General features: G+C 37.1%; 1 protein-coding gene across 9 annotated transcripts in view; it reads left to right on the top strand.

Moving 5' to 3' along the window:
• LOC125228977 (liprin-beta-1) overlaps nt 1-16503 on the top strand; it is a 76072-nt gene that overhangs the window by 48425 nt on the left and 11144 nt on the right. For 8 of the 9 annotated variants that reach the window (XM_048133727.1, XM_048133728.1, XM_048133730.1 and 5 more), the window contains exons 4-6: nt 11860-12009; nt 13299-13452; nt 15766-15925. In XM_048133727.1, coding sequence (XP_047989684.1) covers nt 11860-12009; nt 13299-13452; nt 15766-15925 — 464 coding nt within the window. The remainder of the gene's footprint in view (nt 1-11859; nt 12010-13298; nt 13453-15765; nt 15926-16503) is intronic. The other variant, XM_048133725.1, reaches the window with a different exon arrangement.

The raw sequence follows: 16503 nt of genomic DNA, 5'->3' as shown, positions 1-16503 counted from the left end.
AACACATGATGGCGTCTCTAAAGACCTACATCACAAATAACAGAAACAGACCAATCCTCTTAAGGATAGTCTATATAACACATGATGGCGTCTCTAAAGACCTACATCACAAATAACAGAAACAGACCAATCCTCTTAAGGATAGTCTATATAACACATGATGGCGTCTCTAAAGACCTACATCACAAATAACAGAAACAGACCAATCCTCTTAAGGATAGTCTATATAACACATGATGGCGTCTGTAAAGACCTACATCACAAATAACAAAAACAGACCAATCCTCTTAAGGATAGTCTATATAACACATGATGGCGTCTGTAAAGACCTACACCACAAATAACAAAAACAGACCAATCCTCTTAAGGATAGTCTATATAACACATGATGGCGTCTGTAAAGACCTACATCACAAATAACAAAAACAGACCAATCCTCTTAAGGATAGTCTATATAACACATGATGGCGTCTGTAAAGACCTACACCACAAATAACAGAAACAGACCAATCCTCTTAAGGATAGTCTATATAACACATGATGGCGTCTGTAAAGACCTACATCACAAATAACAAAAACAGACCAATCCTCTTAAGGATAGTCTATATAACACATAATGGCGTCTGTAAAGACCTACACCACAAATAACAGAAACAGACCAATCCTCTTAAGGATAGTCTATATAACACATGATGGCGTCTCTAAAGACCTACATCACAAATAACAGAAACAGACCAATCCTCTTAAGGATAGTCTATATAACACATGATGGCGTCTGTAAAGACCTACATCACAAATAACAAAAACAGACCAATCCTCTTAAGGATAGTCTATATAACACATGATGGCGTCTGTAAAGACCTACACCACAAATAACAAAAACAGACCAATCCTCTTAAGGATAGTCTATATAACACATGATGGCGTCTGTAAAGACCTACATCACAAATAACAAAAACAGACCAATCCTCTTAAGGATAGTCTATATAACACATGATGGCGTCTGTAAAGACCTACACCACAAATAACAGAAACAGACCAATCCTCTTAAGGATAGTCTATATAACACATGATGGCGTCTCTAAAGACCTACATCACAAATAACAAAAACAGACCAATCCTCTTAAGGATAGTCTATATAACACATGATGGCGTCTGTAAAGACCTACACCACAATAATAGGTCTTATGCACATGGTCCGCCTCCTTAGGCCTGCATTGCATAAACAGAACTACTTAAGAAACAATAATCAAAGTGCTAAATGTATAGCAGACATTAAAGTAATCATTATAATTATGACTCACACTTTAAGTGACGGAAATCACTTCATTTGTGGATATCACATTAATTACACTACCATGGATACCACAAGATTCAGGTACAATGTGCTTATCAGGAAACCCTGTGAACAGAATATATTATTAACATCATGTAAAGGCAACACAACTCGGTTCTTAATCCGGCGTGTATATATGCAATGGAAACTCAGTTCTTAATCTGAAAGTAATAAGACAAGCACAACTCGGTTCTTAATCTGAGACTAATAAGACAAAACACAACTCGGTTCTTAATCCGGCGTGCATATATGTAATGACAACTCAGTTCTTAATCTGAGACTAATAAGACAAAACACAACTCGGTTCTCAATCCGGCGTGCATATATGTAATGACAACTCAGTTCTTAATCTGAGACTAATAAGACAAAACACAACTCGATTCTCAATCCGGTGTGCATATATGTAATGACAACTCAGTTCTTAATCTGAGACTAATAAGACAAAACACAACTCGGTTCTCAATCCGGCGTGCAACTTGTCTTATTTTTCCCGTGCCCCTAAGGTAACACGCTTACTATATATACCATTATTGAAACACATTCCAGTCAAGCAAGAATAATCATATGGCACTTGGCTTGACTTATCGAGGTTTCACTACATTCAAATAATGTAATATTTTATCTATCATTGTTCACTTACCAAATGGTTCTTGACAAAGGTATTTATATATCATCATCAGGCATGGTGCATAAGCTTAATAATTAAACCATCAAGCTTGCCAGACACACTAGAGAGGTGCTCCAGCTGTAGGTATATGTGCAATTTAAAGCACAACATTATCCATATAGCTGCCACCTGCACAACTACATAATTTTGTTAGTTGTGTTAATACTATGCATATGCAAGAATACTTAGTACAAGTTAATGAGTTTTTATAACAAAATATCATTATTTTTGATTCTTGCAAAAGTCACAAAACATGTAAAATATATATATTCTTGTGAAATCAAGAAGCAATAGAAGTGTACAGTTATTTTTTTTTATATTTCAAGGAACAGAACATATTAAAAGTAGACAATACTTGTCAACTTCAAACGTTACCTGTTTGTCATGCTTCGGTTCAGAACTTCAGAAACATTCCTTCGCAGTGAAGGGTTAAAATTATTAGAAGCTCCAATTAAGTTATTTACCTCAGATTATTGCACATCTGTTAAAAACTTAACTGATTGGCATGTTTCAAGCCCAATTCCAAATCAAACTGATTTGTTGTAACAGACAAGTATAGCATGTAGACCGTTAAAGTCCATCAGGTCTATAAATATCAAAATCTCTTACCATTAGCTATGACAAATTTTACCAGTGTCATAAATAGTTCAATAGATATCCAGTTTGGTGTTTCCAGCTTTTAGCAAGATTTAACCTCAGGAACTTCTGGAATCATGCCTTACCAATGCAAGTATTTTCAACTTATGGTCAATATTCACCAGGTTACCGGCAGGCAACTACTGTAATCAATAAATTAATCTGGAAAGGAATGTAATTAAGGAACAAATTATATCACTGATAATGCATTAAATGGACACTGGACTATGTCATGATAATAAATGTTCCAAATGTCTGTCTAGGTAATATATTTGTCTTTGGTTCAATTTAGAACATGATTACATTGATTACATTTCTTGTCAAAAATGTTTGCAATGCTAAACCAGCATTATTATAAACAAAACAGCATCAACAATACACTATACTTCAGTGCTATGCCCTTAATTTTAACACACATTATGGTTTTAACAAGATGCATAATTAACCTCATCAAAATATTATTATTATTTTATCAACATTTTTGATGAATTTGTGCCATGTAATATAGCAACATGTTTCCTCATTTAGAAAAATGCAAGATCATACAGAGTTTATATGCATAAGAATGTCACTAAGACAGATTTCAAAATACAGTCCCCGGAGAAGTGTTAGTGAACTTATAACAAAACACAAACAAGACAAGACAGTTGTCAAAGTTTTCTTATGCTTATTTACTCATCCCTTTATACCAACCTGTAGTGAATTTAAAATGTATTTACTGTCAGTATACTTACATAAGCCAGATGCAATGGTACAATATTATTGAGTAGGATAAATACCTTATTCCATGTCATTCCGGACAAACTTATATTTAATATGACAAATAGGGCAAGATAATGATCATCTCTCTTTGTAGATCATTAAACCCATAAAGTCACCTGTTATAATGAATCATTTAGGTGTAATTTAGATCTAAGTACTTGTATCTTATACTCTGTTTCACTGTGACACTGTGACAATTGTCAATATATCACAAGTAGGTTCAATATGTATTATGTATTCTGAAACATATCTGGAAGCACAAAAACACAACACACAAGTGAGCTAATGATTATTCATTACTGCAGCCCCTCTATATATACTGGTAATACTCTTTGCCCGGAGCATTATGTGAATGACAACTTGGATGTGGTTAGCATCTCACCGTCCATGACTTACTGTGGTACTTATTGTGATACATTTTGTGAGTATATAAAAGTATTAGTATCTTCAACATGTACATAACTAAGTTGATCTGAAAGAAAGAAACACAACACAGGCTACTATAGTGGATGTTGATAATTTCAGCCCCAGAGCACTGTGTTTGGATCACTTTTACTTCCGATTTCACACTCATTATGATAAATTATTACTCCAAAGTGTGAATATCTCGTAAACTGCAATGAATCTGAAAGACAACACAAGACACGCCAGCACACTAGGCATGTTCTATCTCTTTGTTGGCACAATTACGGACAACTATTTGATCACGTACTTTGCCTCTTACACTTTTAACTGTATTATATGGTGCTAGTGTATTTACTCGTTGAATCAGATCGACTGGTGTTAATTAAATACTGTTGGACGACAATAAATGGTTATGAGCGCGGCGCGAGAATGATATTGTCAATTTCGGACAAATTTCATAGTACGGGCGTATATGGGTAACTTAATATCTCGCTTCTGAAACTGTTAGAGTAAAAACACCAGGTCACCACTATTAATTATACAGTTTATTAAACGGAATCTCAAAATACAAGTTCAATGACGAGCTATCTTCAAGTGACGCTCTGAGTCCGTCTGCCGCCATTTTTGACAGCGATGCCTAGGGATGGGGACCAGCGACTAGTGATGTCCTTACATTACAAATTTACATTCTTGTTGGATGAAGACATTGTGATGTGAAGAAACCGTTAAGTACTTACCTATTCTTGTGTTATTGGAGTACCTCTTTAAATCACATTATCCACCACTTCCACGAGTTCCGTATCCGGATAAATTGCTTTGCAATAATGGTAAAAATACCTTATTAGATAAATTATCTACAGTAGAAATGTATCTCTATTATCGATAATTTATTTATATTACTTATACATATTACTATAGTTTTCCTACTGCCGAGCGGTTATTCATCATTTACAGGGCCGTGCATAGATCTTTAAAACCCTACATAAAAGTCTATTCCCCAAAGCCAGCGTCCGACGGATTTCCGCGCATGCGCAGTATCGAAAAAACTGAAAACGCATTGTTTGGTTCTGTAACCATGGCAACGCATTGTTATAACGATACTGCGCGCGTGCGCAGTATCGTTATAACAATGCGTTTGGGCAGCTGAACTGACAGTGCAAATCTTTGCGTCAAAATACAGGAAACAGTGTGAATTTCACGAAAGTTATTCGAGAAAAGTATTAAAAACTAAGTGCATGGTCGTAGAAAAAGTATTGTATGCAACGGTTTTTAACTGAGTCAAAAAATACCCGCGCCACTCGTCTTTTTTGACCTCCTTTAAACGCCTGCTGCATAAAATATTATTTTAGTATTCTTTAAATTTGAAATCAGTAGGTAATGCCAATTACCTATACTATTACTGCAAATTCTCTTACGCTACGAGTACTGTTTTTGCGAGCCGTATACGTTCGTTAGTGCACGACACGCACGTGCATTCTCTTGTCATGTACACATTCTTTGCGTTAATGCAAGAGACTCGAACACTCACATTAACCAGAATACCTTGTCTTGTCCTTCTTATCTTGTGAAGGAGTTAATATACTTAAACTGGGTAATATGACCCGCACCCGCAGTAACAGACTAAGGCACTGGTCCAACCACGAGCTAGTAAGCTATGAGCTATCGGCTATAAAAACGAATACAAGATAAGCACTCCCGTGGAAATAAAAGAGACACGGTGATGTTAAGCGGTGAGCTATCAAAATCGCCGTGTGTTTTATTTGCACGGGGGTGCTTATCTTTTGATCGTTTTTATAGCCGATAGCTCATAGCTTACTAGCTCGCGGTGGGACCAGTGCCTAAGTCATGAGCCGAAAAAAGAAAACATCTCTTATCAGGAATACTATACATCTCATCAGACAATGTGCTTTAGCTGGTTCGTCTAACAGCTCTCGATGGCTAAACAATCGGAACAGAGATGCAAATATTGCAAATACTCCAACGAGGCGAATTGTCCGGGATGAATTGTTTTGCGACTGGCTATCCAACAACTGTGCTGTGCGTGTCTGTCATATATCTGGGTTACCTAAATACTAGAAAGTAAACTTTATATAAAAAAATATTTTTATTTATCAAGTTATTAAAGCGCGTCAAATCAAGGTTCTGATTCTGCTAACGTTAAATATTGTTCATTTCATTGATCAAGTAGAAATTGCTTTTTTAACATTTTCTAAAGTCTCATTCTATGAGGATTTTGTTCACAATTGGTATTGAAATTGTTCTTATAATCATTTTTTTAGGGTTCCGTAGTCAACTAGGAACCCTTATAGTTTCGCCATGTCTGTCTGTCCGTCCGTCCGTCCGTCCGTCCGTCCGTCCGCGGATAATCTCAGTGACTGTTAGCACTAGAAATCTGAAATTTGGTACCAATATGTACATCAATCACGCCGACAAAGTGGTAAAATAAAAAGTGGAAAAAATGTTTTATTAGGGTACCCCCCCTTACATGTAAAGTGGGGACTGATTTTTTTTTCATTCCAACTCCAACGTGTAATACTTATATATTGTTGAATAGGTATTTGAAAATGAATAAGAGTTTACTAAAATCGTTTTTTGATAATATTAAAAAGTGTGTCCCCTCCCCCCCCCTCTAACTTTTGAACCATATGTTTAAAAAATATGAAAAAAATCACAAAAGTAGAACTTTATAAAAACTTTCTAGGAAAATTGTTTTTAACTTGATAGGTTTAGTAGTTTTCGAGAAAAATACGGAGAACTACGGAATCCTACACGGAGCGTGGCCCGACACGCTCTTGGCCGGTTTTTATCTCTGGAATAGATCTACAGCAACTTCAACTTCATTAAATTTCCATTTTATTCCAATTATGATACCAAATTGCATGGTATTAGAATATGTTGTCCTCATGATTTTATTATTTATATTTAATAAAGAAAATAATATGGCCTTACATGAGTCAGGTTAGATACTAGTTAGAGTGTTATAGGTAGGTACATAATTACATATTCAACATAAATATAGGGTCAGCCTTCACATGAGCATGTTTTAAATTAGATGAAGCACCTGACAGGGGAGTACAAATTTTGGTAACATGCATTAATGGCTACCTCGCTCACGGCCTCAAAGCGCAAACAACGCCTCATACAGCTTGCAATTTAATTTGACCCAACCGAGTTACGCCGTGGCCGTGGTAGGCTGTCTGCGGAACTAGGCCAAATTCCTGTTCAAACTTATATAGGAAATGTAATTCACTTTAGGACGTGCCGTATAATTTCGTAATAACCTAATCACAAAATTAAAAAACCCTCTACCGCGACATAGTATTTAGACCGATTTTTAACCAACTTCAAAAAAGGAGGAGGTTCTTCATGAAACATGTCTAAGAACACTCCCGACTAATTCAGCTTTCCAACAAAAGAAAACTAAATCTAAATCGTAATATTGTCTTCGGTTACCGCGATAGTTACTCATGAAATAAAACTATGGAAACGGATTAAATCGCGTATGAATTTTAAATTCATTATACACGATTTAATCCGTTTCCATAGGTTTATTTCATAAATCTAAATCGGTTCATCCGTTCGGGAGCTACGGTGCCACAGACAGACAGACACACACACACAAACAGACAGACACGTGAAACTTATAACACCCCGTCGTTTTTGCGTCGGATGGTTAAAAAGGACATAAAATGAAAAAAATGCTTGAAATGTGTATTTGAATTTACGCTGTATAACAAGTGTTGATTCGTGAGATAGATTTCTTATTATTCGCACTAGACACTCAGACAAATTCCAAATCGTAGTTGTGTTTTATATCACCTCTCGGCTCTCCTAATCATTCTCTATTTACATTAATCGATTGATATACATTGGTAGCCGATCGTTTTCCCGCTCGAAATAATGTTGAGTCATACACGGGTTTGGGAAACGAAGGAAACTGGCAGTCTACAAAATAATTATACACTCACTCACCTACCCACACGTACCAGCGCCGTGCCTTGAATGCCGATAAACTAAGGAAGCCGTTAGAAATAAACGTCACGTCATTTAATTACAGTTCTTTAAATGAAGCAGAGTTCGTGATCGCGATCGCCGATGCTGGTGAACCCTTCTGTTCTGAATCTTACAATTAGCTTTAATAAAACTAGGTATAAGGCAAGACGGCACCGCGAATATTAGTAAAGCAATGGAATTTTAGTGCATGCCAGATTCAGTTTAAGTTTGTAGTCATAATTATAATATCTTATTACCTATTTATGTGGTTAAGTCATAATGTTATAAATTTCACATTTAATTTTTCTTATCACTTATGTATTAGAATTCTTTCTATCCTTCGTTCAGGATTAAAACTGCGCCCTCGTCGTTAATACAATGTCATTTTGCATTCTTGTGACACACTACACTTATTACATTAGACTTGAGAATGCATGTTTTTCTGTGGGACGTACTTATGCTTATTACTAAGTATCCCCTGAATAATGATAATACCATAAGAAAATTCCGGACCATTTTAAGACGATACAGGAGGGGTCAATTCTCCATACAAACGCTCTGGACTATTTCCTCCCTGGTTTTTGAAGATAGAGGAATGATTTTTTCAACACAGATTATTATTATTTTTATCTGTGTCGGACCGTTTTGATTTTTTTGAGATTTTTATTTTTAAAGACGCTAGAGCTAATCAAAAATTTCCAAAAACGGCCTTTTTCATTATAGCGCAAAAAAAGGTGTGATACTCAAGATTGGTAACAATTTGCCAAAAAAAAACTAAACGGTCCGACATAGATTATTTAATTTTTATTCATATTCTCAAATTTCGTTCCGATTGATTAAGTTTTGAAGGAGGAAACAGTCGAGAGCGGAACCTGGATTTTAAAGATTTTTTCGCAATATCTTTTAACTCAGTTGTTCTTAATGGACATTCGATAAATCTAGTTAATAACATTAGTATATTAAACTAGAATTCCCAAATTGAAACCGTTCCTTTCCATTTTAGCATTTTCGCTCCCGTAGCGTCTTAACACTGTTGGATTCCTCGTACCTATCTACCTGTTTATAATCACCACCAAAGACTATTTTCTTAACATACCTAGTATCTGCGAGATAAGTAAACAGGATCATGTATTCGGAATAAAAAAATGGGCAATGAAAATAAACGTTCTATTTCTATAATCCATTTACGCCTCGCGTTCATACATCGCGCTAACCATGCCAGATGCGCTTTTTATTAAACAGACGAGATAGCGTGGTTGAATAAAAGCCGCTATAAAACGTGATTGATAAAGTTCCTGTTTAAGTAGGCCGATGTGTTTACCTATCTCGGTGAAGGTAGCAGCTTCTAGTGTTGACGAATGCGTTTATTTAGTATACATTGCGTATAGCGCTTGATAAAGTCAAAGTCAAAATATTTATCTTGGTAACGTTTTCTCACAATATATGACAAAGTTTTCCCCAGTATTTTATTTCGTTAGCTCATTTCAGACATTCAGTTTGAGCTTTGCACTCGTAAAATACAGTAGTCGCATTGGCACTACTTTCAGATTGCCATGCAGTGCGCCCCTAACGACACAGTCGTTTATCATAAAACGTCTGTTAGTGCTTGGTAAACGGCACTTTATCGAGGGTGCAGCGTAAGCGTAATAGATCGGATAATGAATGACATTGATGACCTATGTTACATGTGTCTTTAAAAGTTACATGCTAGTATAGTTCCTTGTTAATTTTGTCAGCTGAGAACGCCAAAAATAAATGCACAATCCGCAGAAGTTTGTAGAAACGCGTAGAATATTGTAATAAAGACAATTAACAATTTCGTATTCAATTCCATATTCAATGCAGATTTAATGCTAATGTAATCCTTATTGACCTCCGCTTAAACAATTTCGTTAGCAATACAGCATCCTAATATTCAGAGGACTATAAAATGCCATTAATTCTCCAAAAGGCTTTTAAAGACGATTTCGAGCACTAAAAGGTTTAATGATTATATTCCGTTTCGTAATTTCGTAAGAGAAAACTGTTGAAAATTTTAATATTTAAGAGTGCTTTTAAAGAAGGGTCGTCGTCACCCAAAGATAATATTAATGACTCCGATTTTCTGAAGATTTCTTTTTTTGTATTTTACCATCTCTTTTCAATATTTTGACGACCGGTCTGGCGCAGTCGGTAGTGACCCTGCCTGCTACGCCGCGGTCCCGGGTTCGAATCCGGGTAAGGGCATTTATTTGTCTGATGAGCACAGATATTTGTTCCTGAGTCATGGATGTTTTCTATGTATATAAGTATTTATATATTATATTATATATATCGTTTTCTGAGTACCCACAACACAAGCCTTCTTTGAGCTTACCGTGGGACTCAGTCAATCTGTGTAAGAATGTCCTATAATATTTATTTACTATCTCTTTTCAATATACGTATAGTTTAAACAAAAGGCAAATAAAACCTACCTACATATCCTATTATTAGAGTGCGCTTCATCATAAGTGACCATTAATCGAAAGTGAAAAGTGCGCATCGTCGTCTAAAAACTGGCACTCACGCATAGTTTTTTTAGCTATTAACTGATCAAATGTAATTATGACATCGGCATATAGGATTGTTGATTCATAATACCTCAATTAGGGACGCATTCGTGCAAATCGATTGAAGAATTTTAATAAACTTTTCATCGTTATTCTGAAGTCCAATGTGTCAACTCTAATATACGCCAATTTTATTGAACTGTCTAAAAATATACCGCACTGTCCTTAATATCTCAATTCTCAATACGCTTAATCCAATGTAATGCAATGTAAGAATTTTAACAAAATATTCATCGTTATTCGGAACCCAAAGTTTCACTCTCACTCCCAAAATAAGGGTCAAATAACTTAGTAGCGATAGCGCAAAAGTTGTCAGTGCGTCATATTAGGAAAATAAATACTATTCAAAGCTATTCTAGTTCATCAGGTTTTTATATACTTATGGAACAGCGACCTACTTGTTCTTTTATGTTGGCCATGTGAGTTTGTCTGACAGCATCATTATATTTCAAGGAGTAGTCACGTTTGTTGAACAAGCAATTAGGCTGCACATTCTGTCGCTATAGAATTTCATCCCATTAGCTTGAATATTTACAAGTGTGAGCGTATAAAATTGTTCAAGTGCTCTATAAATATAAAAGCGACGACGCTAGAGTTGAATGGACATTTCTAAAGAAATGTTCATTTCATGGTGGATAGCATGAACAATTTGTTTTGCCTTCATGAAGCAAACTTAAATATATCATTGATCATGATCATGAACATCATGGTCAGAATATCGTCACTACTTTGAAAATATCTCGTAGGTATCTCACACTGCTACTCAAAGTTGAAACGCAGTAACTCTAGGCACTAAGATAAGATAAGATACATTTATTGATAAAATTTTACAAATTTTACACGTCATATCTTATTACACAATGTCTATTATCTTATTTAACAACTTATAATTAATATGCACCCCCTACAATACATAGTGATACATTGTCATTTCACTGACAGAACATACGAGTTTTCTTCAAAGTAGTGACGATATAACTTGTAGAAGTTGTAGACGACAGCCCCTTTAGCACAACTTGTCGCGCGCGAGTCCATACTTGAAATCGCTTGAGCAACAATGTCGCGCGCGACAAGGCAAGTTGTGCTAAAGGGGCAGGGTATCACGTAATGGGATAGGCAGTTCACTTGTAGATACTCTCCAAAATTTAAGGCCATCTAAGCGTTAGCTATGGTGTCTGATTACTATTTGGTAAGTAGATAAGGTACAGCGGGGCAAATTTCGACTGGGGGGCAAATATAACTAATCCATTTTTTCCATTATTACACTATGATGTTGAGTTCTACATGTATCCACTAAACACGCCTACCATATATAACCGGTGGACACTATATTTAATAATGCAAACATTGTAAAACATGGAAAAATGGACCAGTTACATTTGTCCCCTAGCCGAGATTTGCCCCGCTGTACCTTAGACAAAATTAAATGTTTTTTGTATTAAATAAAAAGTTGTTTTTTTTTGTTTTAGGAAATGCTTCAGCGTTCATCTCTAGAGACGCAGAAGTTGGAGCTGCTGTCGAAGCTGAGCGAAGTGCGGCTGCAAGCGGCGGCGCGCGGCGTGCTCGAGCGGTCGCCGCCGCCAGACTCCACGCCCGTGGCCCGCCCCGCTCCGCCCAGGGTATGAGCAACTTACAACTTATCCTAGTGCGAGAAGAGGGCCATTTTTTGTCAGGTCGAAACTGTACTGAAAAAAGTCGTACGATACACGTGCGAGAAGGAAATTCGTAACTCTGGTCTATTAAAAACACTCCCTTCGGTCGTTTTAATTATTTATCGCCCCTCGTTTCGAACTTCCTCTTTTGCGCACTTGTATCGTAATGTATACGAAGTCTATAAAGGAAAATGAAGGGTATGTAGAAGCGATTGTGTAGAATAAAGTTTTCTTACGCTTGTAAAAGTGCCCCCGTGGCGGCCGTGGCCTATTTGCTAATTTTTCTTTCTTGTATTTGTACCTTAATAGTTGTAATTAGCTGCAGAATAGGCTTTAATTACAAAAATATAACAGAAACTTTAAGCTAAGTATACAGTTTCAGTATTATCCGGGAGCGTCCGTACTCGGGAACGGTGCCTAATTACGGTTATTATTCGCTGTTCGCAGTGGAAATTGATTGGCGTGTAGCCAACGTGAGGTCTTCATTGAGTATTCAAATGGTTTAATCGAGTCACAGAATCTGACTACACAACAATGATGTTCTTAATAGATGTTAACCTAAAAGTATATCAATTCGAATTCGTTTGCCATTGAAGGGCAAACGGGCTTGCATTCTTCGTTGACAACGGTCTGAGCCGCTTCGCTACGCTACCCACGTCAAAATAAGAAGGATGTAGGCATTATTGGGTACGAAAAGCTAACATTTCCAATTTTTGCTCCATTACCAACTTCAATATATCTTATTGCTGACTGTGTTCGTAGAACTCTTATATTTTTATATTGCTGTCAATAAAATCACGATTTTAAGTTATTACTAGCTTTTTCCCGCGGATTCGCCCGCGTACAGTCACCGGCAAAAATAAGTGATGATTTCTGTACCATGTCGCTTTTAATCATTTGACAACTTCGTATGACATTTCAAACAAGATGTTAATGTGACAAGGTACAGAAATCATTGCTTATTTATGCCGGTGACTGTACTAAACGTAATCTTATTCAAACGATGAACTTTGGGCCGCCATTTCACCCCCTTAGGATGTGAATTTTGAAAAATCCCTTTTTTTAGTGCCCCTCTACACCTTATAAGAACCTACGTGCCACATTTAGAATCTCTAGGACCAGCGATTTTGCGTAATTCGGATTTTTTTTAAACACTATAGCGTTACTTGTTTTGTGTTTGTCTTATCCCGCCTTATCTTAGGTATGTGATGGTGATTCACGTAGATCGTGTAATAACATGGTATTGTTTGTATCAGACGCCGCCAGCGAACTACGGGCGGCAGATCGAGCGCAACACGCACGTGTACTCGTCGCTGCCGCGCTCCTCCGTGTTGGCCACGGGCTTCGGTAAACAACACACCAACACCATGGTGGTGGCGCGCGGGCGCGGACACTCCGTGCCCAACCTAGGTCGGGCCCGCGTATTGCATGCCGTGTGCCTGTGCCCTGTGCCCTAGCTCTGCCCTAGCCTTGCTAAGATGACGATCGCACCTCGACATATCGTCACTACTTTTAAAAAATCTCGTATCTCATGCTGTTCCTCAAAGTTGAAACGCAGTAAGTCTATATGCATTCCATACATACTTACTACAATTTTCTTTTCATTGACAGACGAAGATACAAGTTTTTTTAAAAGTAGTGACGATATGCCGAACGAAAAATTGTAGCGAGATGAAATGTTCGTCCCAAAATGGTAAACTTGATAAATATAATCGACGACCGGTCTGGCCTACCGCGTAGTGACCCTGGCTGCTAACCCGCGGTCTCGGGTTCGAATCCCGGTAAGGGCATTTATTTGTCTGATGAGCACAGATATTTTTGTTCCTGAGTCATGGATGTTTTCTATCTATATAAGTATTAATTAATTTATTTAAACTTTATTGCACAAAAGAACAACTTAATGTACAAAAGGCGAACTTAATACCATGAGGCATTCTCTACCAGTCAACCTTTGGGCAAAGCAGAGAAGATTGTAGGCGGTGCATTAAGAGACCAATTTTGAAATATCAATCAAAACCATATAGACATATTTTTTTTTTTTTTTTTTATACCACGTCGGTGGCAAACAGGTATACGGCCCGCCTGATGGAAAGCGGTCACCGTAACCTATGGACGCCCGCAACTCAAGGGGTGTCACGTGCGCGTTGCCGACCCATTAGAAACTATATACAAGTTACACAACTATATACAACATATAATATATTAACGTACATACAATTACATACTATTTTTACATAAATAACGATAGGTTATATAATATATACTCATATATATAAATATAATTATATATATACATATATAAATATTACTAACCTGTCAGAAAGATAACATTCAATTCTACCTTAAACTGCCAGCAAAGATGTCGCGCACTGATTTTTTAAAAACGTATTTGTATATCATATATATATCGTTGTCTGAGTACCCACAACACAAGCCTTCTTGGGCTTACCGTGGGACTCAGTCAATCTGTATAATAATGTCCTATAATATTTATTTATTATAAACTTTGTATTGTATATTACCCCTACCCCCTTACAAGCTCGATTTCTTGGTAACTCTTAAAATTTTATACAGACTAACAGATATCTGAGACACTTAAAAAATAAATTCGACTAGTTGACTTAGGTATTACTTACTCTTATAGCGCTTTCTATTTCTAGCAGCGATTGTCATCTTGGCTAGGCCTTTATCCTAGATACCAATAATTGTACCTACTATCCCTGCAACAGTATTTGCTTTGCTTCGATGTCGGAAGCTGTAGCCGCTGGTCGTTTATAAACAAGGAAGTGTATGCTTCTTATATTATTAAATAAAATGCTTGTCCGTCGAAGTAAATATTTTAACTAGTAGTTGACTTGAGAATTGTTTAGCTACATGCAAAATACTTATAGGGATATTATAGTTATTTGTTATACAAGGGGGCAAAGTTGTATTTTAACCGAGTGTGGAATTGAAAAACGAGCAAGTGAAAGGATTCTATAGTTGAACCACGAGCGAAGCGAGTGGTTCGAGAATAGAATCCTGAACTTGCAAGTTTTTTAACACACGAGAAGTAAAATAATTTAACAATTCGTGGATGCAACATCTGTACTCAAATGCAACAATTGTATTGCGTTATACCGAGGATTCAAATGAAACAGGACCTAAGAATTGGCGCGCATTTATTGCGTCGTTGAAGTAGGGATTTGCATCTCATCTCTATATGGGTCAGGAATCCCGCCTTTGAATTCATTTCCGATATCCGAATGTATTCGTTCTCCATTATCGGCAAAATGAAAAATACTTTCCACATTTTTGTACTTTTCGGGATACACTTGAAGATTCTAGTTATGCTGAATTATGCAAAATTTGTTAACTATATTGTTTATTGACATTGAATACCATTTTTTTAGAATAATTTGTAGGCAATAATAATAGGATCACGACATTTGACTACCATTTGAAATTAAACCCAGTATAGATACCTCCATTCATGCTTACGCTTAATCATTGTGGTATTTTTGTCCTGGCTGTTAAATATTAATCGCTTTAGATATTATCTGTTATGTATATTTAGTTTCTTATCTTCGTGAACATGTTTTCGACCGAAATGTTTGAAAGGCTTCGATTCTTTATCAGCTGTTCGCCGTTCCTTGTGTTCTGGCTCATTTTAATGATATTTCAAAACTAGAAAGTACATGTTATCCTCGGCATTTTTTCATCTTTCGTGCTTGATGACTGCAGCTGAAAAGGAGGAAGCAATACCGCGCGGCAGTCCATCGCCTTCCCTCCGAGACATGCGGTCGCGGCTCGGCAGCGGCGGCGTGCGCCTCGAGGGCGATGAGCTGCGGTCGTCCCTGCGTGTTCACACGCCGAGTCGCCGCCCGCCCGACACCATGCCCTGGTACAGTACTGACGCTCTAGTGTACAGAATGCCTTCCCTGCGAGACATGCGGTCGCTGCTTGGCAGCGGTGGTGTGCGCCTCGAGGGAGACGCAACGTCCATAATCTTATACTTTTAAACGAGCAATTCTTGTATATTTATTTATTTATATATATATTTATTTACACTGACGATCTCGGAAACCGCTCTAACGATTTCGCAGAAATTTGTTATGTGGGGGTTTTTGGGGGTGAAAAATCGGTCTAACTTATCCTTAGGTCCCGGAAAACGCGAATTTTCGAGTTTTCATGCGTTTTTCTTCGCGCGCCATCTCGTGTGCAGTAGTTGTACTGTTAAGACAGAATTCTTTCGGTCGATGTAAGTACTATTTATTGCAAACACTAGATGGCGACACAGGTCAAGGCTAAAACGAATAGAAAATACACTATTTGAGTTTTTGTGGCGAAATGCGCGCCATCTCGTGTGGAGTAGTTGTGTTGTTAAGGCTGAGAATTCTTTCGCTCGATGTAGGTACTATTCATTTTTGAACTAGATGGCGACACATGTCAAGGATACGAAACAGAACCGAGCGAAGCTCG

The sequence above is a fragment of the Leguminivora glycinivorella genome, chromosome 8 (assembly GCF_023078275.1).
Source record: "Leguminivora glycinivorella isolate SPB_JAAS2020 chromosome 8, LegGlyc_1.1, whole genome shotgun sequence".
Classification (NCBI taxonomy): Eukaryota; Metazoa; Arthropoda; class Insecta; order Lepidoptera; family Tortricidae; genus Leguminivora; species Leguminivora glycinivorella.
The sequence above is the reverse complement of the archived record's forward strand: the minus strand, read 5'-3'. Positions and strand labels throughout refer to the sequence as shown.